This window comes from Bactrocera tryoni, unplaced genomic scaffold (genome assembly GCF_016617805.1).
Source record: "Bactrocera tryoni isolate S06 unplaced genomic scaffold, CSIRO_BtryS06_freeze2 scaffold_25, whole genome shotgun sequence".
Lineage (NCBI taxonomy): Eukaryota > Metazoa > Arthropoda > Insecta > Diptera > Tephritidae > Bactrocera > Bactrocera tryoni.
The window spans coordinates 22,785,972-22,813,952 of record NW_024395977.1 but is presented as its reverse complement, the minus strand read 5'-3'; the positions used below and the strand labels follow the sequence as shown (position 1 = coordinate 22,813,952).

Below are 27,981 nucleotides of genomic sequence, written 5' to 3'. Positions count from 1 at the left end.
TTAGTTTTCTTTAATATGATTTGATTCTTATAGTATAGTTTTCGTTTGGTGAACTACGTGTCGAGTGCATCGATTCTATTGTTGAAGTGTTAATTATTTGTCTTGATAGTGCATCTGCTACTATGTTTTGATTTCCTGATTTGTATACTATTTTTGCTCCAGATTCTTGTGTAAAATTTTTCCATCTTTTTAGTTTTATATTTGGATTTTTGTCCGAAATAGAAAATATTAATGCTTGGTGATTAGTGTGTATAGTTAAATCTGCTATACCGTAAATATAAATCCTAAGTTTTCCTATAGCCCATACTACTGCTAATAATTCTTTTTCCGTTGTACAATAATTTTCTTGTTTTTGTTAATGTTCTTGATATAAAAAATATAGGTTTCTTTTCTTGTGATAAAACTCTTCCTATGGCGAAGTTACTCGCATCTCTAGTTAAATCAAAAAGTTTTGACAAATCTGGTTGAAATAGTTCAACTTGTTCTTTTAATTTTGTTCTAATTATTTGTATAGCTTTTATAGCTTCTTTATCTAATTTAATTTCTTTCTTAGTTGACATGTTTTTATTTGTTATACAATTTTCTCCTTGTAGATGTATGGTTAGTGGTTTTGTTATTTTGCTATATCCTTGTATAAATTTCCTATAATATCCCGCCATACCTAAAAATTACCTTAATTCTTTCAGGGTTTGAGGTATCGGATACTTGTTTAACGTTTCTACTTTCTTTGAATCTACCGTTATCCTATTATTTGTTATTATATGTCAAAAATATTCGACTTGATTTTTAAAGAAGTGTGATTTTTCATTAGATTTTCATATTTGCTTTATGTAATGTGTTTAATATGTTCTTCAGGTGTCGAGGAATATATTAACACGTCGTCGATATATACAAACGCAAATTTATTTGTATATTCTCGTAGAATATCATCAACACATTTTTGAAATATTGAGGGTGCATTTCTTAATCCGAAGGGCATTCGTATGATTTCATATTTTGGTGCATTTATGGAAAATGCTGTTTTTTCCCTACCTTCTTTTTTTATCATAATTTAAAAATATTAATAGCTTTACCTGACAATACAAGCGTCATATTTATATCCGGAATAGGATATCTATCTGTTATAGTTTTTGAATTTAATTTTTAAAAATCTATCACTAATATTTTCTTGGGTTTTCCATTTTCATCTATACCCTTTTTTGGTACTGTCCAAACTGGTGAGTTATAAGGACTTCTACTAGGTTGTATTATATTATTCTTTAATAATTTTTTTATTTCTGAATTGACGAAATCGTTATCTGCATACAGATATTGGTATTGTTTCGTCCGAACAGGTTCATTAGTTTTTGTCCTAATGGTTGCTTCTATCGTTGTGTAAATGGTAACTTTTCTGTTTATTATAATCTCCTCTTCATAATCTTTATAATCATTTGTGTAATTTATTTTTTGATTTTTGTTTTCATTTGTATATTTTAATTGTAGTGACGTGAAATCCATTTCTGCAATTAATTTTTTCAATCGACAAAATCCTATTATCATATCAAAATCTTTGATATCTTCTAGTTCAAAAAATGGTAAATCATGGCTTAACAGTAGTATTTTTTTTTTACTATCATCCATGCATTGATTTTGTCCATACAGGATCTATTGATATACTCTTACTATTCTGCATTTTTTTGATATGCAGTTGTTTGTAGCGCCTGAGTCGATCATGATATTCACTTCTTGTTGTGTTGGACCATCCTTGAGTGTAAGGCAAGGTAGTCCATCCTTTAGCCAGCTTCTTCCATGTGTCTGAAGGTTTGTTCTGGCTGAGGTTCAGGTTGTTGGTGTGTGTTGAGCCTTTGTATCTTTTGCGGAAGGATGTTTCTGTTAAAGTGATTTCGTTTGTACCCACTGTTTCTTTGAGGTTCGTCAACATCCATGCGTTCTTGTGGAGGTTGGTATGTATTAAATACTCTTTGAGGTTGTGCATAATTGTAATTGTTCCTCGTTTGTTGCCTTGGTTGAAATTGGTTTCAGGCAATTATGATGATTAGGTTAATTTAAACCATTGGTCAAGAAACCAATATATCTTGACCAATGGTTTAAATTATTATTTTGCCATTGTGGTGGATTAAAATTAAACGGGTTTGTCTTATCTGGTCAATCTTTGTCAAAAGTTATTTAAATTTTGGTTTTGGATTTCGATAGGTCGCCTTAGATTTTTATTTTCACTAGTTTGTTTTAATCGTATTTCGATTTGTTTAGCACTTGTATAAGTTTGCATTAAGCATTGATATTGATTAGATGCTAAGGCTGTTGCCAAATTTTTATTTTTTAATCCTTTAATAAATTGTGTTATAGATTCGCGTTCAATATATTTGTTATTTATTTCTGATTTTAGAAGGTCCACTGTATTTTTAATCAGCTTCCTGTGCAGTGTCATTGTGTATTGGAAATAAGTGTCCAAGTCTTCTGTTGGTTGTTGTGCCAAGTTCTTCATGTGTTCTTGTATTTCATACAGTGCGTTTCGGTCGGGAAGCTTCCAAAGCTTTCATGATACTGTAGAAGTTGAGAGGTGTGTTGTTGCATTCAAGTAACATATCTGCATGCCCGGTGATTCTCCTTCTGAAGGTTGTAAGGATATGTAGAATTGAGGTGTGTTCTGGAATACTCGGAGTGGTTCCATGACTTTCATTACATGTGACTTCCATAACGTATATCCTTCTTTGTTTCCTTGGAAAATAGGTAATTCCTTTATGACTTCGGTTTGTACATATGTTACATTCTGGAATTGCATTGTGGCTTCTTCGTATATTGTTGGGGTGGGAGTTTCGCTAGTATTAGGATTTGTAGTTTGGAACATCCGTAATATTAATTCCTTGTCCTTTCTCCTTTCTTCGTCCAATTTCCAGAACTGAGTCTGAATGTAGAACATTATGTAGCTTTCAGGACTGGTATGGACTGTAGCTGGATTATTTATGTCCTCGTTTGGCATTGTCCGTGTTGCTCCTTGACTCATTTTCTGAGTGTCTGTCTTCGTTAAGGAAGATTTAAAGATTTTGGCTTTCTTTACTAAAGATTTCAGCTTAAGGATTTAGATGTCCTTCTTTATGCGCTTCGAAGATTCTTAAGGATGCCGATGTCCTGTTGTGCGATCTCCTCCTTCCACAGCAAAGAGCGGTTGAGCCCCCAGTTAATTCATATACTTATGAATGGTTAAAAAATGTATATTTTCTTTTGCAGAATATGATCTTTATCCTTAGAAATTCGCATACTTAATGAACATGTTTTCGTTTTATGCTACGGGTTATACATATATTTATCTCTAATAGTACTATGTTCGGACCGACATTGAAAACATTTTGAAAACACATTTGTGTGTTGTGGAACGTAAGTCGTTCGGGCCGACAATTTGTGTTTTCGCTGAGTTTTCACTGACAGCTCACAACTTTATTTGTTTGTTTACATTTGAGCAAGTAGAATGGTAAGTTTTGAAATCCTTAATATTTGCTTATAATTATTACTAAAGATCGTGTTTTTTAGAATTCTGGGAAAAAGATGTTAAATGCGAAAGCATTGGCTTTGAAAAGCCAAATAAATATCCTGCTCATCGACAATTCTTCAAGAGAACTATTGGAATGACGGTGCTGAGTAGACCGTGCCTTGACAAAAAAGACAGCCGAGTTAAAGAAACAACATCTAATCTATTCGTATTAGATTTAATAAAGGACCTTGGGATGCCGATTAATTCATGTTGGACAAAAGTGTGTATATGTTCCTATTGATCCAAAAGTTTTCAATTATATATTATTAATTCCAGCAACGTAAGAATCAGTTTTGGGAACACGATTGCCAACGAAACGGATCTGCTTTTTTCAAACAGAACTTTCACATGAACCGAAGTTCCTTTGATAAATTATATGACATCCTCCGCCCCTTACAAAAAATGGATACAAATTACCGAAAAGCTATTTAAAATTTTACTGGAATTTTACACCGAAATCTGGAGATTACTGCAGCCATCCTGTTTTAAAATGTTGCCTCTAAATAGAGAAAATATAACCGAATTGGTGACTGGTTTCGAGGTAATTGGATTCCCACAATGCTTAGGAGCAATTGGTAAATATTGGTTATAAAATCTTAAATTTGCGCTAATGTTCTAATAATTGTTTACAGACGGATGCCACATTGAGATTCATCCATCATCTGACGAAGCTGTTGATTATTATAATTATAAAGGATGGTATTCCACCGTTTTAATGGCATTAGTTGATGCTAAGTAAAGTCTAAAAACTCAATATATGTACATATGTATAAGTACATCAGTAATGTTTACAATGTATTTTCAGATACCGTTTTACTTACATAAACGTAGGAAATTCCGGGCGATGTAATGACTCTCAAATTTATGAGACGTCATCACTTAAAAAAGAAATGGATAGTTGTCCTTTACTAAGCGAAATGTCTAGAGAAATTTCAGGCGTAAAAGTGCCAGTATTCATTATTGGGGATTCGGCTTTTCGATTTAGCAAACAACCAATGAAACCGTATAATATTTAGCGTATCACAATTTTTGCGTCCTTCACAATTTTTTAAATGATAACAACGACACGCTAAACGCTAAATGGTTACGCGCTTTGGAAGAGTTGGAGACTAGACACCAGAATCCGTGTGATATTTCATATGCATCCGACGACCCAATTAATGGAGAAATGATTCGGACAGCACTTTGTACATATTTTGGTAAGTACATGTGCATATTGTATCACAATATCTACATTTTACACAATTACATATATGTACATTAAATCAAAGATAAAGTTGTACACACCAAAGAAAATTCAATTTTATTTTCCATATAAAAACTAATACATATCAACGATAAACATATATTATTAAACAGAAAATACTTATATTCATTAATTTTTTTATTTATTTAGAAATTGAAGTAATCGTTCATTTGTTTCTTTAGAATCTTTTATATATTGTTCCATCATTTCGGTTTTTTATTATCATTTTCAACCATTTTTTTTGTCAAGTCCTTAATTTCTTTGCTGGTTTCAATGGATTGCTGACTTGCTCTCTCGAGCTGTTTTTCAATTTGTTCAAATTTTTTTAATATTATGCTCTGAAAATGATTCCTTCTTTTATTAATAGCATCACTCGGCTCGGGAGACGGTACTGGTAGCGAAGAAGTATCGCTTGGCGACATCGGCATAGCTGAGGGCGATGGTAGGCAAACCGGTGATGATAATGGAGATGCAGCAACGAATGTAGAAGACGCAGCCGTTTCCACCGAAATTTCGAGTGGTTCGGAGTTAGTAGAACCTTTTTAAAAATGTATATGTATATGTATGTAAATATAAATAATATATTGCATTACAAAACAAATGTTTCTTACTTTGAAAACTTTCCTCCACAAAGCTCTCGGCGTTGTAGCTGACGTACGGCAACAGTACGGCTCTCATTTTATCATAAAGTGGCCACTCCGAGGGAGAACCGCCAGTTGACCCGACTGCTGTCTTCTCTTTCCTGTAAAACATGATATATATGTAAAAACTTTATTTTTTCTTAATTTTATTTAATTACATACCTATATATCTGTGAAAGATTGTGCATTTTTGATTTTATTTCACTCGCCGTGAAATGCACACCTTGTTACTGCAACTCCATTGTCATTTCCTCCACTATGTGGTTGTTTTTCCTAAGACCGCGAAAAGCACTTATTTTGCTCTGCCACAATCCAATTAGTAGGGTTTCTGCCCTATCACTCCAACAACTTCTTTTCTTATATTTTTGTTTTTCCATTTTTGAAATTAATATCAATTGACAGCTGTATTTTTATATGGAATGTAAACAAATATCAAGTGACAATTTAGGGCCGGCAAAATATGTCTTCCAAAAAAATCGATTAAACTAGAGCAGGCACCGATTATAATGAGTGGAATGTAAGTTTTCAAGAAGTTTTCAGCGAAAACTGTGTTTTCGTTTGACAGATTTTACATGGACGGAAACACAAGTTTTCGTGCGAAAACCAGTTTTTCCTACGAAAACATGTTTTCATTGTCGGTCCGAACATAGTGTAAGCTGATAACATATTCATGTTTTGTGGCTTAGATCTAAAGTCTAATATTATTATTTGTTGTAAACAAGTGCTTATCATGCGGCCTATGCATGTCTCGCATTCGGGTATGGTGTGGTATGAGTTCAAAGTCAAGAGTATCAATTGTTTATTTGATTAGGGCAGAACTGGCTTTATCAGCGTTTCTCATATACTTGTGTATAAGTGTCGTTGATACTGGTATTAACTCGCGCGAATTGAATTTTCCTTTTGAAGGATTTTTATTAAGCACGTATCCAAATATAGGATGGATAGGGTCGGCTTTAGTATACCGTCCCAGGACGGTATGGTCAGATAGAGAATATTCTCCAGATCAAGAATATATATAGTTATAGCTGCAGGAAGCTTATAGTTTTCGAGATATTCGCGTTTAAAGTTGAAAATTACCACTATATTGATTACGGTTTTTCTCGATATAAAATTAATTTTGCACTTATATTTTTCAGTTTTATATCCACTAGCACTTCACTAATTCGTTTATACACATTTATTTTATATTATATAGAACAAAAACAGTTTTACTTCAATATTTAACTTATTTTTTAAATTTATTTACTTAACAATAACGAAAGAGCTACAAACTGTCAAATAATCAGTGTTACCTTATCGACATCATTTGTAAATTAACTAAAAGAAATAAATAAATTGAAAAGGTTAGATTGTTTAAAATTATGAGGAAAACAAGCCTTGCCACATTTTAAACAGCAAATATATAGGATTATTAACGATTTTTCTTTGTTTGTAATTTCGCGTGATTCCTTTTTTTATATTAACTATAATAAAAAATACTTTCCAACATTTTTCAAGGCATAATTGAGTTGTGAACACTTATTCCTTATACATATGTATACAAGGTGCGTTCCAAAGTAAATATGACTTTTAGAATCTAGTCTCTGGTGGCGCCGCCTATATGTCGACTGTTTGTTTTTTCGCGTGATTCTTTTTTCTGTATTAACTATAATAATACTTTCTACATATGTATATGTGTAATATGTGATTTATGTAACTGAAGTACTTTCGCGTAGTACACCTTTCAGCGTTGGCGGCCTTCGGCCGCGCTTTAAAAAAATAACCCTGGTCGAGCGAATACCCGGGGTGACTGAAGTACTTTCGCATAGTACTCCTTTCTGCGTTAAAATAAAAAAATATATTGAGTTTCGTTATAAAATGGTTAAATTTTGGTTATTATATCTGTCAGCGCTTTCCAATTATTTTTGATAATACGTTGTTTTGTATATTAGGTGACAATATACATATATAATATTATTATATAATATTACTATATAATATTACTGAAAAAACCTTAAGCTTTTTTAAGGTTGAAGTGCTACACGTTGGACTCACTAGTATGCGCAACTAAAAGCTAATTGCCTGTGCTATTTCGGTTTAAAAAATTCCGGTTAAAAAAGAACGTCAGTTCGCGATTATAGTCTTTTATACAATGATAATCTTTATTCCAACAGTTCATTAGTTAGCCTAAATCTTAACGTAACGGCTTAGACTAGAGGTAAGTATGTATACAAAAAAAGGGGTAAGTATATAGTTCTAATTCAATTCAGCATCTTAAATTCATTGTAATAGATTATTCTAGTACATAAGTAGTAGATTATGGTTATACTTGTATATTACAAAATTCGTAAGTATTTTACATAATGTAAAAAATTTTATAATGCATACAATTATTTTAACAAATTAAGTTCTTAAAATATATTTTTTGATTTATAAAGTCGCATAACGCAACATCGACCACCTTGACAGGATCATGATCCTTCAACTTCGACAGGCAGCAGGGCGAGCTTGTGAATAGGGCGCTTAATAGTGCCTGCCTTGGTTGCCACGTCTGCCACTCGCACCTTTCCGTCTCGTCCTTCTACGGTTGCGGCGATTCGTCCTAGTGCCCACTGCTGCGGTGGCGTGTTGTCTTCGTGGACGAGGACGAGATCGCCGGGCTGCAGGTTGCGTTTCGGGTGCAGCCATTTGTTGCGCTGCTGAAGACTGGTAATGTAGGTTTTGGACCACTGTCGCCAAAACTGTTGCTTGAGACAGCAAACAAGTTGCCATCTCTCGCAATAGCGAACTCGGTCCGTTGACACTTCTGCCGGTGGTAAGGCTCGGAGGGAGCACCCTATTAATAGGGGTGCTGGAGTCAATGCTTCGCCATCGTTGGGATCCTGGCTCAACGGTGCGAGGGGCCGCGAGTTGAGGATGGCCTCCACTTCGGCTATCAGTGTTCCTAGCTCTTCGGCGGTGAGCAGCACGTTGCCCATTGCGCGCACGGCGAGATGTTTGGCGGACTTCACTGCCGCCTCCCATAACCCGCCGAATTGCGGCGCCCTCGGTGGTATAAAGGCGAATTTGAACCCTTCTACGGCGGCGAATTCCAGTACTTCTGGAGACTGGGACAGAAACGCCTCTTTGAGTTCGCGTAACTTGCGATCGGCGCCGACGAAGTTCGTTGCGTTGTCGCTGTATATCGTCTGTGGCATCCCTCGGCGACCAATGAACCTTTTTAGGGCGAGAATAAAGGAATTAGTTGATAAGTCAGAGACTAATTCTAAGTGTACTGCTTTAGACGTGAAACAAACGAAAACTGCGATATAGGTTTTTACGGGTGGTCGACCGCGTATTTTTAATGTGGTATAAATTGGACCACAAAAGTCTACGCCACATATGAGGAAGGGTCGTAGCGCTCGAAGTCTTTAAACTGAAAAGTTTCCCATTATTTGGGTTTGCAGATTCGGCTTATAATGAAAGCAGTGTGTACAGTTTCTTACGGTTCTAGTGCATGCTTCTCTTGCATTAATCAGCCATATGCGTTCTCGAAGAAGCGCAACCAACGCTTTTGCCCCTACGTGGTGATTTCGAAAGTGCAGGAACCGTAATTAATTGATAACGAAGTGCGAATTCTTATTTAGTAATAATGGAAATTTGGAATCGTATGGGAGAGCTGCATTTAAAAGGCGACCTCCTACTCGGATTAATTTGAATGAAAGCGACATATCCGAGTACTCATGCAAAAACGAATTGAGTTTTTGCAAGTTTGCGGGTAGCGTGGTGCCTTTCGTCAGTTTTTGGATTTCATTCGCGAATTCCGAATCCGAATGTTGAATCACCTAAACAATTTTCAAAAAACTCAAGTGTAATTCGTCGCCCTTCCCTCCGTAAGCATTTATGGTCGTCTAATCCACCGTAATAGATAGGCAATCACACGAAGCAATTTTTGATGAGAAGAGAATTTTTCGATAAGGTTCAATAGTGTATTCTCTTTCACATTTATGGGTAGTGTGAAAGTATTTTTGTTCTTCTCTAATGCTTCATCGTCTGGGGAGAGCTGGAAGTGAGTGTCAATTGGCCATAAAGCGGGGTCTTCTAGGAGGAACTGTGGACCGCCAAACCATATTGAATTATTCAATTCATCCACATTGCAACCCGGATACACTTGATCCGCAGGATTTTGTTTTGTTGGCACATGTCGCCAATTTATATTGTCAGTCCATTCTTGGATTTCAGACACTCTATTTGCAACAAAGGTTTGTAATGACAATGGATGCGTTTTTACCCAATGCAATACGATTTCAGAGTCTGTCCAAAATATAATTTTTTCAAATTGTCGATTCAACATTGGCGCAAGAAGATGTGCTGCCGAGAGCTCGAGACGCGGAAGAGACTTGGTCTTCAGCGGAGCCACTCTAGATTTTGCAGTAAGCAGCATACATTTGACACCACTAGCAGATTGGCTTCGTATATATATGCAGCATCCGTACGCTCTTATTGAAGCGTCGGAGAAGCCATGTATTTGGCAGATAGCACTCGACTCTAGATTTACGTATCGAGGAATGCTAATTGATGACAGCTGCAGTAGGTTGGCTTTAAAATTCTGCCAGCTAGTATCAAGACGCAATGGAATCGACTCATCCCAATCTAGTTTTTGGATCCAAAGCTCTTGCAATAAGATTTTTGCTTTGGTAACTAGTGGGGCTAATAATCCAAGAGGATCGAAAAGGCGAGCAGAGACTGATAGTATGTTTCGTTTAGTAGCTCGCTGATCATGAAAATTGGCATCCAAAACAAACCGAAACAAATCCTCTTTCGGCAACCAATGGATTCCTAGTGTTTTAGTTGAGTTTTTGTCATTGAAGCTTAATGACTTTTCAGTATAATTACTGCCGAAAAATTTAGAGTGGTTCGAAAACCACTTTGTTAAGGTGAATCCGGCCGAGTTTAATATTTTAATTACTTCACTTCTTATAAGATCTAGAGACTCAAAATTTTCAGATCCTGTTAATAAGTCATCAACATAAAAGTCTCTTTTAATGACCAATGAACCGAGTGGGTATTTAGTTGTATTAGCATCACTGAGCATTTGTAAACACCGTGTTGCGAGAAATGGAGCAGGCGCAGTGCCGTATGTTACGGTGTTAAGACGAAAAATTTGAATTTGCTCAGAAGGATGCCCTCTCCACACAATAAGCTGACAATTTCTGTCTTCTTCATGCATAATTATTTGACGGTACATTTTAGTAATGTCCGCTGTTAGTGCATACTTATGTAAGCGAAAACGAAGAAGAGTTGAATATAATTCTTCTTGGATGGTTGGACCTACCATCAAAAGTTCATTTAATGAAATTTGAGAAGAAGTACGACTCGACGCATCAAAGACAACTCGTAATTTTGTTGTTGTGCTTTCAGGCCTCAAAACACACTGATGCGGAATGAAATAGTGTGGTTCACTCGGGATCTTATTATTTGTTGGGCTCATGTGACCCAGCGCTTTATACTCATTCATGAAGTCCAGATACATTTTACGAAGTTCTGGATCTTTCAATGTTTTCCTCTCCAGGGCCTGAAACCGCCGAACTGCGATTTCATGGGAGTGACCGAGTAACTTACGGTCAGCTTTAAAGGGCATTCTGACTTGAAGCCTTCCTGAAGGTAATACTTCAGTTGTTTTGACGAAAAATTGTTCACATTCATTTTGTTCAGGTGTGAATTTGTTGCCAATTGTTTCTGAAGGAAGTTCCTCCAGAGCCCAGAATTTTTTGACTACTGAATCTATTGACGTTAAGTCTTCTTCAGTTTGGCATAATGTGCTATTTACTTCGGGAGGAGGACTAAGACTGCTGACATATTTACCAGAAACAATCCATCCCAAAAGAGTTTTCTGTAGCGTTGGTTGATTAGGGCCACTTTTAATTTGACCAACCGCTAATAAATCGAAAAAGGTTTCCGCCCCTAATAACATATCGATCTTTTGAGATTTTTGGAATTCTGGATCCGCCAATTTAATATTGTGCGGAATTTTCCAACCATTAATATTAATGGTATGGTCTGGATGATTAGCCGAAATACATCGCATAATCCAGAATTCCGCCGAAAATTCATAATTCTTTACGCGCGATTTCACAAATGCGCTTAATTTGGCCCCAACTTTTGTACTTGAATTACCAATCCCGATAATATTTAAAGTCCTGTTTTAGCGTCGAATCCGCAGTTTTTGGGCCAAATCCTCCGTTATAAAGTTGACTTGACTTCCCGAGTCCAGCAAGGCTCTTGCGGGCAGGTACTCTCCACAGCTTGATCTCACCAGAATAACTGCTGTTGCCAACATTACCCGATCAGGCACACTTATTGTATGCATTGCGTGTGTAGTTGTTGTTGGTTGCGGATGAGGCTCAGCAGCGAAGGATACAGGATACTGGTGCAGTAAGGTGTGGTGGGACCGATTACACACGCGACATCGATCCGCTCTGCATTTGGATACCGTATGTCCCTTACGCAAACAATTTGTGCATAAGGGCACTGATTTGACAAACTCAAATCTCTGTTGATCAGAGAGAGTTTTAAAAGTGGGGTAAGCTGTTAAGTAGTGGTCCTTCGATTTACACTGCTGGCATGTTGGCTGCTTTGCATTCGCTGCAACTAAAGCGGATTTAGTTCCATTCATGTGAGGCTGCTTCACGTGGTTCGCGCTGGCTGCTGCTATGGGTCTCGTCCTCGAAGATGATGCGCCTTCAGCTGATAGGTGCTGGTACCGTCTATTTAAGATAGCTTCACAATCCTTCCACAACGGTAACTTGTCGTAATCCAGCTGTTCTTCCCACTTTGATCGGGTGGCAGAGTCAACTTTTGTCATGACTATGTGAATAATTATCGCATTTGTGATTTGTTTCTCATCGCCCAGCGATAGCAATGAGTCATATACAGCCGACACTTCATCAATCATCGCGCGCAATGAAGGGGCTGATGGCTTAGGGATAGTTGGCAGCTCAAAAAGTTTTGAAATCGTATTAAAAAAAATCAAACATTTATTGTCATAAACCTTTTTGAGACTTGCCAACGCCTTCGGATAGTTTTCATCCGACATTTGAAACGCTTTTACCGTGCCTAGAGTCTCCCCAGATAGACAATTAACCGGATGGTTAAATTTTTCAATATCTGGGATGTTTGGATCATTGTGAACCAAACTCTCAAACAAACTCATGAAATTTTTAAATTCCGAATATTCTCCCTTGAATTTCGGCAAATTCATTTTTGGGAGCCTTGAGCTGTGAGACGTTACGAACGATGTTTCAGCAATAGATGTTCTATTTTTGGCCAAAATTGTTTTAATTATAAATTTTGTTTCTACAATTATGTCCTCTAACTCCCCTCGGGCCATGTCGTCTTCATCAATCTCTTCAATTTTAGATTGGCATTTCATCAATTTCTCACTATGTGAGTTTAGTATGTCAAGACGACATTCCAATTCGATTGGATCTAATGACATCGTTTTTTCTAGAAGACCCGTTTTTATTCGCAAAATGCTACTTTTCGCCACAGTCCTTTGACGCTTTAATGATTAAGTCGATCAACTCCTTACTCGGAGAGAGGTTGGCGATAGTTGGCTTTGGCTTGCTCATTTTTGCTTGTTAAATTAAATTTCCGAAAAAAAAAAAAAAAAAAAAAAACTATACAGGTTGGCAACAGATATATTAGGGATCGATAACGAAAACGAAAAATATATGTATAGCGATTCCGAAATATACGAAAGCCAGACCAATAGCAATAAAGGTTGGCAACAAATATATTTGGAATCGGTTACGAGAACGAGAAAAAAAAAATTATATCGATTCCCAAGTATACGAAAGCCGAACCTATGAAGTATGCAAAATAAGCAATAGCACAATTGAACGTTCTTGAAAATGTTTTTTTTTTTTTAAGCGAGAAAATTTTCCAAAGAACCGTAAAACTTTATTTCGTTTAAAATTTTAAAATTTTTTTTTTTGTCTGCAAGATATAAAATGTCGCACCTTAATGTTCAATTAAGAACGCTACCGCAAATCCCACGATCCCTCTTTCACTTATGTAGATGCATAGATGCATAGATGCATAAATGCTTATGTACATGTGTATGTATATATACGTATGCGAATATTAAAATATAAATCTATGCAATAAGAAAATATACGTATGTGAAAAAATGTGAAAAGAGGGAGAGCCAAAAACTGAAAGTGTGCACTTGCTCTTTTTTTTTTATTTTCGTTTTTTTTTTTCGCACCACTTTCAGTGATTCGCACTCGTTACCTGTTGTGAATGCCTAGGCGGTTTGCCTGCGTTCACTTCCCTTTTGCAGAGAATGCAATTGCAGCTCATTCCCACGAAGAGACGGATCTGGCGTCGACGTTAGCAGCGACGGTGTTGTTGACGTTGACTTGGCAGCGGCGAGAATCCGCGTTGACGCAGCAGCGGTGGGACGATGGTGTTGACGTTGACGCAGCAGCGGCGAGAATCCGTTGACGCAGCAGCAGTGGGACGATGGTGTTGACGCAAGCCCGTTCGGTACCGACGTGATGTTACCACAAATAGTCTAACGTTTTAACGGCCAAAGTTATCGGTTTTTAGTTTTACGGCACTTTTCTTTTAACGGGTTGTACCTCTTTTCCGGCACTTTTTAGCGGCACTCGCGACACTCTTTTTATTTTGCTTATGTTTAGCAACGGCACTTTATGTTTTTGGCGGTAGTTTTTAATATTATGCACTAACTGTGTAACCACCTTTAGCAGAAAAAAAGTAAACGCTTATTTCAATACTGCTTTTATTTTCACACTCCACTGTATGCCGTTTAACCGATTTATCCTCCTTTGGTTTCTCTCCTTTTCTTCCTTGTGTTTGCGCACTATTGGGCTGGTGAATTTTACCGCACGTATGTCATATAGTATGTATGTATTATATTGTGTTTTCACCACCCACTTCACAAAACGTTTCTCTCAGTTGCTTTTTTGTTTTTTTTTTTTTTTTTTAACTTTTAATTTGGTTAATTTGTATTTTATTTTCTTTATGTTTAGATTTACCACTTCGTTTTTATTCACTTCAGTGTGTGTCCATATGTGTGCACTTCGCAATTATTTTACATATATGTATGTATCCACCAAGTGTTATACTATTATCTATTTTTTACAAGCCACTGACGGAAAATAGGAAACATATTCTCTTCTCAAGCGGAGCATATAAGAGGTATTCATATGAATTTTTCACTCAACATGAAGTATGATATAACGAACAATTCTGCAGTATTAACTCGAAAATCACGTTTTTTGTTTTTTTTTTGATTTATGCCGGTCTTGCAGCAAATGAGCGATATGTATATTTTTTAATGTAAAACTGTTTTTGAATTTTTTATATATACATATATGTATGTATATCTATGTAGATATATTTTATTTTTATTTTTAATGTCTTTGTCCAGACATTTATTTTTAGTATTTGTCACTTTAGTCACTTGCACTCGACCGAAACCGAAAGAAATTAAAAATTCACAGGCAATTGCTCACGCGTTAGAAATTAAATTAATACGTATTACATTTTTCGAAAATTATTTACAGCCACGCACTGAGTCCCTGCTCGGGCGCCATGAAAAAACCTTAAGCTTTTTTAAGGTTGAAGTGCTACACGTTGGACTCACTAGTATGCGCAACTAAAAGCTAATTGCCTGTGCTATTTCGGTTTAAAAAATCCCGGTTAAAAAAGAACGTCCGTTCGCGATTATAGTCTTTTATACAATGATAATCTTTATTCCAACAGTTCATTAGTTAGCCTAAATCTTAACCTAACGGCTTAGACTAGAGGTAAGTATGTATACAAAAAAAGGGGCAAGTATATAGTTCTAATTCAATTCAGCATCTTAAATTCATTGTAATAGATTATTCTAGTACATAAGTAGTAGATTATGGTTATACTTGTATATTACAAAATTCGTAAGTATTTTACATAATGTAAAAAATTTTATAATGCATACAATTATTTTAACAAATTAAGTTCTTAAAATATATTTTTTGATTTATAAAGTCGCATGACGCAACAATTACTAATTTGTTTATTAAATTAAATAAAGAACATATCCATATGAATGGATAGAGGAGTTTTTGGGAAAAAAGAAATTTCAGCGAATTTTCTTATTATCACATGGCAACGCTCCATTTCGTCGTAATTTTTAGCACACACATGATGTTCACTACGAGTCTAAAATGTAATTTTTAAAATAAAGATTTCTTCGGTAAAAAACTGTTAAAAGTGTAAAATGTGGATTTATTTAAAAGTTTATAGTTTAATTTAATTAATTTGAAGTGAAAAATGTGAGTAAAGTGTGTTTAATACGGTAAAATAGCTTGTTGAAATGTTCGAATTTTGGGAATTGTTGAACTTTAAGGTCGAATATCTTGTAAACTAAGCGTTTGCGGTACCTATAGCCCTATTTTTTAATCAGGAGGACTTCCTCTTTCCAACGGTACCTTCAAATCGAGGCGCCAAAGAAATCGGAATTTAATTTAAATATACCAAGTGAAAAATGTGAAATTTAGTGAAACATTGTGAAATACTAAGTGTTAGCAACATTATTTTTGCCTATTTCTTCTCACGTATTCGTACATGCCCCATTAGGGCGGCTCTTATTTTTCAAGTACAATTTTTTTCTTGGGCTACCCCTCAATTTAGTTCCTTTTTTATAAAAAAATCAGATGAGCGAAGTTTGAAGTTAATCCGATAAGTTTAAAGTGTGCCCCTTGGCCCTCAAAAATGGTTTTCGTCATGTGTTAACTGTCAAATGCATAGCGTATTTTCAGGATGTTTTCACCAAAATCAGAACGAAAACGCAGTTTATTGTTAATTACTACGGAGTATTGTGAATTGAGTGGATGAAAATAACTATTTACAGTAAATATTGACGATTATTGTGCGTTTTTTTAAATTTTGGGTGTGCTTCGTGTATTGTGAATTGAGTGGATGAAAATATCAGTCTCCTATAACATTCGAAGTGAACACATACGGTAGCACAATCTCAACTCCTAGATTACGAGAGAAAATTTATCTTCTTGGGCATTACTCGAATGAAATTGTTGGAAGTAAACTGCCATCGGTGAAACAAGTGTTAAATGTTTTATTTTTCAATTTGTGTGTGTAAGTTAACCATACGGAGAAGTGCCTCACTAGCTGTGTGGGAAGCGATGATATATTGGGAAAAAGCACGAATTCCGACGCAAGAGTTAAGGAATTGTATACCAAAGTTGGAAGGTCTGTATCAACAATGGAGGCAACTTCAAAAACATGCTGAAAGATTGTCGGAGGTTCATAAGAAAAAAGAAACAGATTTCCTTGAAAAACTTGAGGACCTTTTTGATATAGCACACGCCAATGCTTTGAGTATCATTACCATTGAAGAAGATAAACAGTTCTTAATCAATCAGCGGTTGAGAGGACGGCCAGGGTTTATGTATGGAATTGATTACCAGCTAATTGCGAAAGATGCACGAGTTTCTGAATGAAAAATACAAGAGATGAAGAGGAAAAAGCGAAGCGATCATGAAATGCAACAACTGAGTAAGTATCGATTGTGTATATAAATATTTATGGATTTATACATATGTTTTCATTTGATTAAATTTTTTAATTTTTTCAGCTCAACCTGCTATGCTCATGACGTCTAGTTCAAGCAGTAGTGAAGATTTAGATTTCTGTGATTTGGAGGAAGTTCCGCGAGTCTCAAAAGATTTATCACCACAAGCAAAAAGGAAAAGGGGGCGTCAAACAATAATCACTCCTAAGCTTGCTGCTGCCTTGGATAAGTGCAAGATCAGTGACAGGAATGCTGTTCATATTCTGGTAGCTGCCATCGAAGCGCTTGGTTATAATGTTGAAAATTTCGCTATCAACAGGTACTCTATTCACAATTTTCGAGAGAATCTTCGCGAACAAAAAGCTGCTGAAATCAAAAATATTTTCAAGGATAGGAAATTGCACGCTGCTACCTTGCATTGGGATGGTAAACTACTTCCAGCATTAACGGGTAAAGAGACAGTAGACCGACTTTCTGTAATTCTTTCAAATTGTGGTACTGATCAACTTCTTTGGTGTACCTGCATTGCAATCGGGGAATGGAAAAGAACAAGCAACAGCTGTTTGTGAAACTCTTGCGGAATGGGGCCTTCAGGATTACGTAAAAGCATTAGTTTTTGACACAACAGCATCAAATACAGGCGCTTTTAAAGGTGCATGTGTTTTGATTGAAAACTTTCTGGAAAAAGATCTCTTGTATTTACCCTGTCGGCATCACAGGTACGAGATAATTTTAAAAGCAATTTATGAGGAAAAGATGGGGAAAACTACAGGCCCAACTGTACCAATATTAAAAAAAAGTTCCAAACTGCTTGGTCTGGAATTAACGTTAATAATTTTAAAACCGGAATCGAGCATGAAAAGGTCAAGGAAAATTCTGATTCGGTCGATGTATCTCGAATTCTTGATTTTGTACAAGACGCTTTGCAAGAACAACATCCCAGAGAGGATTATAGAGAATTTTTAGAATTGACTGCTATTTTTCTTGGCACAACACCGCCTCGTGGAGTGATCTTCCGAGTACCAGGGGCTATCCATCATGCAAGGTGGATGGCAAAGGCTATTTATTGCTTGAAAATATTCATGTTTCGCGATGAATTTAAGTTATCACCGCTTGAAGAAAATGCTATTTATGATATTTGCATTTTCCTAATCCGAGTATATGTCGAAGCGTGGTTTTGTGCTCCTTCTGCAGCCAAAGCCCCATATTTAGATTTCAGTGTTCTTTCAACACTTTATAAATATCAGAATATTGATAGTGACATCTCCCGTGTGGCTTTACAAAAAATTAAAAGTCATTTGTGGTATCTATCTCCTGAACCCATCGCCTTCGCGTTTTTTGACTCTAATTTGTCTTCTGAATCAAAAAGAAAAATGGTCAGTGCACTATATCGTGAAGCAGATATATCAGAAGAAAATACCAAAAAGATTAATGTGCAAATAAATCAAATCCTAGAAATAATGAACAATGGAATCGAACAATTTGTTTCTAATAAAACAAGGAAATTTTTCACTAGATTCGATTTAAGTGACGAGTTCCTTAACATAGATCCTTCGCAGTGGCACAATAATGAAGATTTCATTAATGCTCTAAATCTAGTTAAGAAACTGAAAGTTGTAAACGATCCGGCGGAAAGAGGCGTGAAACTAATGGAGGATTACAATAATTTATTTACCAAAAACGAGGAACAGAAGCAGTATGTGCTTCAGGTTGTAAATGAGTACCGTCAAAAGTTTCCAGATAGCAGAAAACAAACTTTATCGATGAATAAGGATTTTTAATTCATCATGACATTTCCTTTTGTAAATTATTAACCTTTCTTTATTTCAAATTTGTATGTTATTATTTTGTAAATATTTTTTTACCATTATTTTTTCTATAAAACTGAAATGAATTGAAGAAAAAGTTTTATAGAATTATATGTATAAGCTAAATATAATATGGATAATAATTAATAAATTATAAAAAATAATTAATTATTTAATATTTATTACTTAATAATCTTTATGAATACAAACTATATATGATTTAATATAATTCAACAGTAAGAATTCTTGCTAGCTACTTACTCAATAAACATTTTTTGGAACAAAAAAACAAATAATTTGATTTTCATGTGATTTTCGGTTCATTTTGGATTTTTAAGGGCCTAGGGGCACACCTTACCCTTATCCGATTGACACCAAATTCCATAGAGCTCTTTTTTTCATAGAATGGAACCAAACTGAAGGGTAGCCCACGAAAAATTATTAAAAATTGTAAAAAGTGCTATATAAGAGCCACCCTAATGCCCCATTTATACCGAAATTCGCGTTTTATACCCGACCGCCAAAGTAATCGGAATCGTGCCCTAAATAAGTACATTAGAGTGATTCAAAAAAAAAATATTTTTTTCGTTTGGTACTCGGAAAAGTAGGTTCCTAAACACCACTAAGAAAGCCTCTCCAAACATGAGTTTTTTATTGTAACGGGAAGGTCCTCCTACATACAGTTTTCTATTTTTTCTTATTATCAGATAGAAAAATTTACATCTCGCTTCCAACTACTTGAAAAAATATCTCGTTTCTTAGATTTTGTAGGAAATTGAATGCTCTACAAAAAAGGTCTGAATGATTTTTTTCGTAAACCCAACCGCTTAAAAGATACTAACAGTTAAAGTTTGATTATTTTTGGGAAAATTTTTTATTTCTTATGAATTTTATAACTCAATGAAAAAAAAAATGTTATGAATGATGAAACTTATAGGCTTTCTTAAGGGGTGTCTAAGAACCTATTTTTCAGAGTACCAAAAGAAAAAAAAAATTTTTTTTTTGATCCACCTTAATATTTATTGATGTTTGACGATGAATAAACGCTTAACTTAATCGAAAAATCATATGAGACCATTTTAAAGAGCAGTAAATTTCCTACAAAACTATGAGTTTCATCATTCATAATAATTTTTTTTCATTGAGTTATAAAATTCAAAATAAATGAAAAAATTTTCCAAAAATAATAATACTTTAACTGTTAATATCTTTTGAACGGTTGGGTTTGCGAAAAAAATCAGTTTGCCCTTTTTTGTAGAGCATTCAATTTCCTACAAAATCTAAGAAACGAGATATTTTTTCAAGTAGTTGGAAGCGAGATATAAATTTTTCTATCTGATAATAAGAAAAAATAGAAAACTGTATGTAGGAGGACCTTCCCATTACAATAAAAAACTCATGTTTGGAGAGGCTTTCTTAGAGGTGTCTAGGAACCTACTTTTCCGAGTACCAAACGAAAAAAAAATTTTTTTTTTTTGAATCACTCTAAAGTACATACATATAGTGTGTAACTGCGGATCAAATTGAATCATATTCTGAAATACTAGAACAAACTGTTTTATATAAAAGAATCAAAAAAAGTTGCGACAAACTATGGTCAAAGAAGTTTCGAAAACTCAAGCACAAAAAATTGTGGAATTGTCATATTCTGAAATACTATAACAACTTTACCGTCATCTTGAAAACTGTTTTATATAACAGAATCAAGAAAAGTTGCGACAAACTATGGTCAAAGAAGTTCCGAAAACTCAAGCACAGATAAATAGGTATGTATTTAGACAAACGAATTTATTATACATAAATACGATCCATCTCACAATATAAATTAAATATAAGAACTAAATTACCAAGCATTCTAAAGGAATGTATGTACATATTTTAATAACACACCTAAGCGGACAAAAAATTGTGGAACTGTCAGTGTCCGGTTGTTGGAGGTTTCACGGTATACTGTATATAGATAGATAGTCTTTGCTATTCCGGCTTACATAAATATTTATTTGGGTCAACTTCTTTTTTGACTTCATGGACCAATGTTGTAAATTGCCTTTTTTCTTAACTGGAATTTTTATTCTTGCCTGTTTGATAAAACAGGACTTTAATTTTTGGCTCAGCTCTTTGACAGCCCCGAAGAACCAATTGTTTAAACTCAATGAAGAGTCTTTAAGCTCTTACCGCTAGTGAGAGAAAAATTAAGACGTTCGTTGAGCTGAGAATATTGTCATTGTATATTGTGTATTGTCACACGACATAGGGTTGTTTTTAAATATACAACTTAATACATGTACATACATATGTACGTGTGTATGTTCGTTATACTGTCCCGGCTTTAGGTGTCTTACCTGCAAATTAGGCGACTCTGAACACAATGTGAATATGGCAAATTCCTAGCGATTTTATTGAAATCTTCTTGACAAACAGGGCAATGAGGATTTTTGCAGTTTGGAGAATAACATTGTGGTGTTTTTAATGATGATAATCCAGCCTATAAGAAACATTAAAATCAAAAAAATGTATATATTTTTAAATTTTATTCTTCAGCCTCACTTGTATTGCAACACTGAGTAAAGACTGAGTTGATAGTTGAAATAAACGATAGTTTTCATTTCGAAAACTTAAAACCAGATCGTTCCAACGTGCTTCACTAAATAAGGTTTTGTATGGCTCGGTATCTGTAATTATAAGAGAAGATGTGAATTAAAATATGTGCAAAATATTTTATTTTCCTATCATATTATTTTTCTCCTTAGAAGCTTATAAATTTATAAGCTATCAAACGATTGAAAAATACAACGTTACTAAAAGAACGGGTATATGTAGCAGTATTAAATCAATGTTGCATTAAATTAGGGCCGGTATCTCACAAAACGAACTGATTTTTTTTTTGCCATGGCTAATGTCGCCGTGAAAACCAGCACTCTTCAACAATAAAGATATATTGGTCAAAGAAATCTTGCAATCAGACGTAAAACGTATCAAAATTAAACAATGTACCTACATATAAAAAAATCGCTGACCAAATTATGATACAAAAGGAGAGTTTATATTAAATACTATACTCAATATTAAATAATTGCTTATATCACCTATAGAGTGAAAATTCAGTGTTCGGCTCTCAACTTTTGTTTCTTCATAATAATACGCTGCAATTAGTTTTATTTGAATATTTTACTTCATGTTAGAGATATTTATATTGAATATGATATACTACTGTTGCCTTTTTAATTTAAATTTCGCGCGAAAACCCAGTCTTTGAAAATTTTTTTTTCTATGTTGCTATGACTGTCAGTGACATCAACATAATCATTAGTGATTACTATACGTTTGTCTATATGAAGTTCATAAAGTGCATTTGGCGATTTTTACGATGAGTGAAATTATTCAACAAAGAATTTTCATTAAATTTTGTGTGCTCAATCAAATTTTTGGTGCCAAAATATTCAGAATGTCGGAAAAGGCTTTCGGTGATTGTCGCGACCAAGTGTTGTTTGATTGGTATAAATTATTGGGTCTAATTATTGAATCCGCATCGAAATCGAATTCGTTGCGAAAAGAATTTTCGTACGAAAATGTTCATGCGATCATTGATACCGTCGATAATCTGCTTTACCATACTATAAGTAAACTGTGTTACCAACAAATTTGACAAGTTTTAAAAATGAAATAAATTGTATTAGCTTTTTGGTTCGTTTTCACAAATATTTAAAATTCATACAATTGCATTATATTTAAATGATAGTGATGATGAAAATTGTGTAAGCATTCGTTGTGAGCGCAGAAATTTGAGGAATATTTCAATAGACGTGTTGGAAATGAATGACTATAAGGGAGTTGAACTATTTAAGCTAAAAAAAAAAAAATTCACATATGTACATATGTATGTATATAAGAAGTTTCATCATCGGATCAACAAAAGGGCATTTATATACATTATGGGGGAATGCGAATTTGGAAATGACAAAAGACAAGGTTCTCCTTCTCCAAAAATAAAACTTGCTGCATGTCTACGTTTCTTCGCCACAGGCAGTTATCAACATTGCATTGAAAAGGACTTCAATATAAATATGACCCAATCGACATTTTTTGTAGTATTAGATGAAGTACTCAACATTCTTGAGTACAGGCTCTGTTCATGATGGATTTCCATTGACATGGCCGCCAGCGAGAAGTTAGAAGCAAAAACATATTTCCTGGTGAGGCAATGCCAGTTGATGGAACTCACGTAAAGATTATGGCACCGTCAAGAGATAAACATCTGTATTTTAACCACAGAGGATTCTCAAGTATGAATGTTATGGTGGTGAGGCTTTTGCAAAATTAGCTTTCCACTCAGTATTCTATATATACATATATGTTTTTCGTATGTATGTAGGTGAGCGACTACAAGATGCAAATACGATACGTTTGTGCTAAGTATCCCGGCAGTAGTCATGATTTTCACATATGGGATATGAGTGATTTGAATTTGCTGGCTGATTTTTGTTGGTGTGTTTTGGTTTCTTCTCTCTAAATTACACATTTAAAACATTTGAATGCGTTCTCAGGTATTTTTTTACATAAATACTCCATTTTTGCCAATTTATAGCCCTGACAGGCGACAGCGCTAATTTGCATTAGCGGGCTTAATTTACATTAACTTGCGAATTTGACCCATATTAATGCAAATTTGTAATGCACAAGAATTTCGTGCATTTAGCTGAATTTACCAAATTTTAGTAGCCAAAATGGCAGATTGTTGCTATATTTTGACAGACGTCGCTTAAAGTCTGCCGCCTTCTTTGCGTTTACAACATCAGAGGTAAGCAGTTTTATATTGCTATTTAAATTATGTGTAAGTATATTAACAAAAACAAATTTTAATATTTTTAGAAGGCAGAAAATAAACAATGCACAGTTTACTATCCATTATTTCAATATTCTTAACTTTTTCGCACACTTTTTTCGCATTACAATCAATTATTGCTTTTAATTTCACTCTATTATCTTTGAACGTAGTTAATAATAAACGAATCTTTTCGTTAAATTAATAATGATTTTCCAAAAATACCAAAATTTGTATAAATAATTTATCTTATTCATTTTTATTTCACTTTTATTATTTTAATAAACAAATTTCACAATCAGCTGTCTAAATACACAAATCTACCGTATGTCACCATAAAATTTCAATGCGCATTAACGTTGCTTCTTCTTCTTCTTAATTGGTGTAGACACCGCTTACGCGATTATAGCCGAGTTAACAACAGCGCGCCAGTCGTTTCTTCTTTTCGCTACTTCGCGCCAATTGGATATTCCAAGCGTAGCCAGGTCCTTCTCCACTTGGTCCTTCCAACAAAGTGGAAGTCTTCCTCTTCCTCTGCTTCCCCCGGCGGGTACAGCGTCGAATATTTTCAGAGCTGGAGTGTTTTCGTCCATTCGGACAACATGACCTAGCCAGCGTAGCCGCTGTCTTTTAATTCGCTGAACTATGTCAATGTCGTCATATATCTCATACAGCTCATCCTTCCATCGAATGCGATATTCGCCGTGGCCAATCTTTCGCAGGACTTTTCTCTTGAAAACTCTCAACGTCGACTCATTAATTGTTGACATCGTCTAAGCCTCTGCACCATATAGCAGGACGGGAATTATGAGTGACTTATAGAGTTTGGTTTTTGTTCGTCGAGAGAGGACTTTGCTTCTCAATTGCCTACTTAGTCCGAAGTAGCACCTTTCTCCAGAAGCAGGTTGAAAAAGTCGCACGATAGGGAATCGCCTTGTCTGAAACCTCGTTTGGTATGGAACGGCTCATTGAGGTCTTCCCGATTCTGACGGAGCTTTTGGTGTTGCTCAACGTCAGCTTACCCAGCCGTATTAGTTTTGCGGGGATACCAAATTCAGACATCGCAGCATAAAGGCAGCTCCTTTTCGTGCTGTCGAAAGCAGCTTTGAAATAGACGAAGGGGTGGTGTGTGTCGATTCTTCTTTCATGGGTCTTTCCCAAGATTTGGCGCATGCATGCTGAATATCTGGTCGATTGTTGATTTTCCAGGTCTAAAGCCACACTGATAAGGTCCAATCAGTTTGTTGACGGTGGGCTTTAATCTTTCACACAATACGCTCGATAGAACCGGTAGTTGGCTCAGATTGTGGGGTCACCTTTCTTATGGATTGGGCATAGCACCCTTAAATTCCAATCGTTGGGCATGCTTTCGTCCGACCATATTTTACAAAGAAGCTGATGCATGCTCCTTATCAGTTCTTCGCGGCCGTGTTTGAATAGCTCGGCCGGTAATCCATCGGCCCCCGCCGCTTTGTTGTTCTTCAGACGGGTTTTTGCTATTCGAACTTCTTCATGGTCGGGCAATGGAACGTCGGCTCCATCGTCATTGATTGAGGAATCGCCTTCTCCTGGCGTTGTGCTTTCACTGCCATTCAGCAGGCTGGAGATGGTGTCATGTGTAGAAGTTCACGCAAGTGAGGAAAGTTCTCTGAACGCCATTCACTTGGGAGTGGCCAGAAACGATTCTTTTACATATGACTCAAGCAGCTCACGACTTCCGGTCTTTGACCAAGTATCCTCTGGGTAGCCTAAGAACAGCCGTTTGAAGGCGAGCTAAAGTGAGAAGGCGAAACATTCCCTACATAGGGTTGTGCGCTGGGTTTGGAAACAACAATCCTCGGATGCGTGACCCCCCTTTTGATGACGACCATGGCAAATGAATTAAGGACTATGATTTGAGGGCATGCACCTGGAATGTCCGGTCTTTTAATTGAGATATTGAGATTAATAGAGTGAAGGCTAACATCAACGCCGTCCAAGAATTGCGATGGACGGGACAAGGACTGAGGCGAGTAGGTCCTTGTAGCATTTGCTACAGCGCAAATTTGGTGTGGGATTCGTAGTGGGAGTCAAACTCCGTCACCGAGTACTGTTTATTCACCCCGTCTAGCCACAATCCGCATCAAAGCGAAGTTCTTCAACATATCGCTGATTTGAGCCCACGCCCCGACGGAAGAGAAGGACCAAAGATGTCTTCTATGAGCGCTTGGAGCGCACCTGTTAAAGGTGCCCCGCCTTAATAACGAAATCGTGCTGGCCGACTTTAACGCCAGGGTGGGCAAAGAAGCACACAACAGACGGTAAATTCAGCCTCCACGAGAAAACATCCCCAATTGGGGTGAGGCTGATTGACTTCGCCGGGGCCCGAAATATGGTTATCTGTAGTACTAGATTCCAGCATAAAAAGATTCATCAAGCCACCTGGCTGTCTCCGGATCGAGAAACCACCAACCAGATCGATTATGTTGCGATAGACGGAAGGCACGTCTCCAGTGGTTTAGATGTGCGTACGCTCCGAGGTCCTAGCATCGACTCGGACCACTATCTTGTTGCAGCCAAGATTCTCACCCGCCTCTGTGCAGCCGAACACGCACGCCAAGAAACACAAGGAAGGTTGGACGTCGAGAAACTGCAATCACAACAGACAGCCGAACGATTTTATACTCGATTCGAACTCTTTCATTGAAATTGAATGCAGGAACAATTTTTCCAAAGGCGTTATCTATTATAAATATAGGTATTTACAATAAATACTTAACTTACGGTATATTTCCTTCTAAGTATGAATAAAAATACATACATATGTACATATGTATGTTTACATAATTCTGCTAAGATTTTATTTTTTATTTATTAAATACATATGTTCGTTTGTATGTGGATAAGCCACTTAACCATATCATCACTTAGCATCCACATCGAACATACTGACGAGAGCGCCGTACATAAACAACCGCAATGATGACACCACATAACTCACCCCACAGGATTCTTGGAAAATTGAAAAAACAAAAAAAAAAAAGGAAATGATGAAGTGATCACAGCTCTCTCATTGTAAGCGGATTAACACGTACGGTAGTTCGTTCGAAACGCAAGTCACCCGGTCTATTTATTTCAATTACAAATCTTTACTTTTTTTATTAAAACTATAAGGTTAGTGTGTTTAAAATTATGAGGAAAACCAGCATTGCCACATCTTAAAAACCAAACATGAAGGATTTTTCAGCGACAGTGTTTTCCTTGTTTGTACTTTCGGGTGATTTTTTATCTTTATTAACTATAAAAAAATTATTTCCATCATTTTTGTAATTTAACATTTTTATATATAACAATTTTATGGTACTGGGTACTTTACCGTAGCTGGAGGAATCGAAATACTTAGGGGAAATCCAACCAGCAACAAATAAAGAAGTGGAAAATATCATTAAAACTAGATTTAAAATAAAAAAGGCTTTTCGGCTTCGACTTGGTGTCTGCTGATGTAATAAAAAATCTAACGCGGAAAGCAATAGCAAAACTTACGACTACAATAAACGCTTGCTTAAATCTCAGATACGTCCCATTGTCATGGAAGGTATCTGAAATCATTATGGTACAAAAACCTGCCAAAAGCGCACATGAGGCCTCGTCATATCATCCAATCTCACTGTTGCCTATTTTGTCCAAACTACTTGAAGCTGTAACCATAAGAAGACTCCAGAATATAATTGAATGAATTTGGGTTTAGATCTCAACATTCCACAATCGATCACGTTCATCGAATAACGAGCATAATCGAGGATGCAATGAAAGAAAAAAACACAATTGCAAAGCTGTTTTTCTTGGCGCATCCCAGGCGTTCGATAGACTATAGCACTATGACTTATTTCACAAAATAAGACTTCACTTTCCACAGTATCTAACCGATCTAGTTGACTCTTACCTGAGCAACCGCTACTTCAGAATCAAGCAGGGACAATCATATACTACGTTACAGGCGATAAAAACAGGTGTACCCCAAGGAAGTGCCCTGGGACCACTTTTATACATTTTGTTTACTAGCGATATGCCTACGCCGCCAAACTGCGCAATCGGAACATTTGCAGATGATACCTGCATCATTACAACCGGTAAAAACGAAGTTGCGTCGTCGCACAGAATGCAATCTTCACTAAATCAAATTTTAGAATGGACACAGAAATGATAATCTATTCATATAAACGTCACTAACAAAAGTGCAACGTATCTCCCCTTACATATTGGGAGCGAAGTAATCCCGTACTCCACTTCGGCGAAATATCTTGGTATGACTCTGGATGCAATAGTGAAATGGAAGGGGCATACATATACAAAAATAAGGTACAGAACTAAAACTAAAATACATCAAAATAAACTGGTT

General features: G+C 35.9%; 2 protein-coding genes across 3 annotated transcripts in view; both read right to left on the bottom strand.

Annotated features, from left to right (window-relative positions):
- Window positions 1-27,981, bottom strand: part of LOC120780949 (E3 ubiquitin-protein transferase MAEA) — a 186,300-nt gene that overhangs the window by 19,410 nt on the left and 138,909 nt on the right. The window contains exons 4-6 of one of the 2 annotated variants that reach the window (XM_040113180.1): window positions 21,329-21,453; window positions 21,124-21,266; window positions 20,766-20,958 (exon numbers count right to left, since the gene is read on the bottom strand). In XM_040113180.1, the coding sequence (XP_039969114.1) occupies window positions 20,931-20,958; window positions 21,124-21,266; window positions 21,329-21,453 (296 nt within the window). In that variant the 3' untranslated portion in view covers window positions 20,766-20,930. Of the gene's footprint in view, window positions 1-20,765; window positions 20,959-21,123; window positions 21,267-21,328; window positions 21,454-27,981 lie in introns of those variants that run through there. The other variant, XM_040113179.1, reaches the window with a different exon arrangement.
- On the bottom strand, window positions 4,965-5,604 carry LOC120780950 (inactive protein tyrosine kinase pTKL-like). The gene is made up of 3 exons (XM_040113181.1): window positions 5,579-5,604; window positions 5,387-5,517; window positions 4,965-5,313 (listed from the first exon to the last, which is right to left on the bottom strand). Exons 1-3 carry the CDS (start codon window positions 5,602-5,604, stop codon window positions 4,979-4,981), a joined length of 492 nt encoding a protein of 163 aa, XP_039969115.1. The 3' UTR covers window positions 4,965-4,978.

Bases quoted from the DNA above. Each gene is read 5' to 3' on its own strand.
- LOC120780950 (XM_040113181.1), bottom strand. From the start codon at position 5,604: ATGCACAATCTTTCACAGATATATAG. The intron at 5,518-5,578 runs GTATGTAATTAA...CATGTTTTACAG, and splicing joins AATCTTTCACAGATATATAG to GAAAGAGAAGACAGCAGTCG. The intron at 5,314-5,386 runs GTAAGAAACATT...ATTTTTAAAAAG, and splicing joins TGTGGAGGAAAGTTTTCAAA to GTTCTACTAACTCCGAACCA.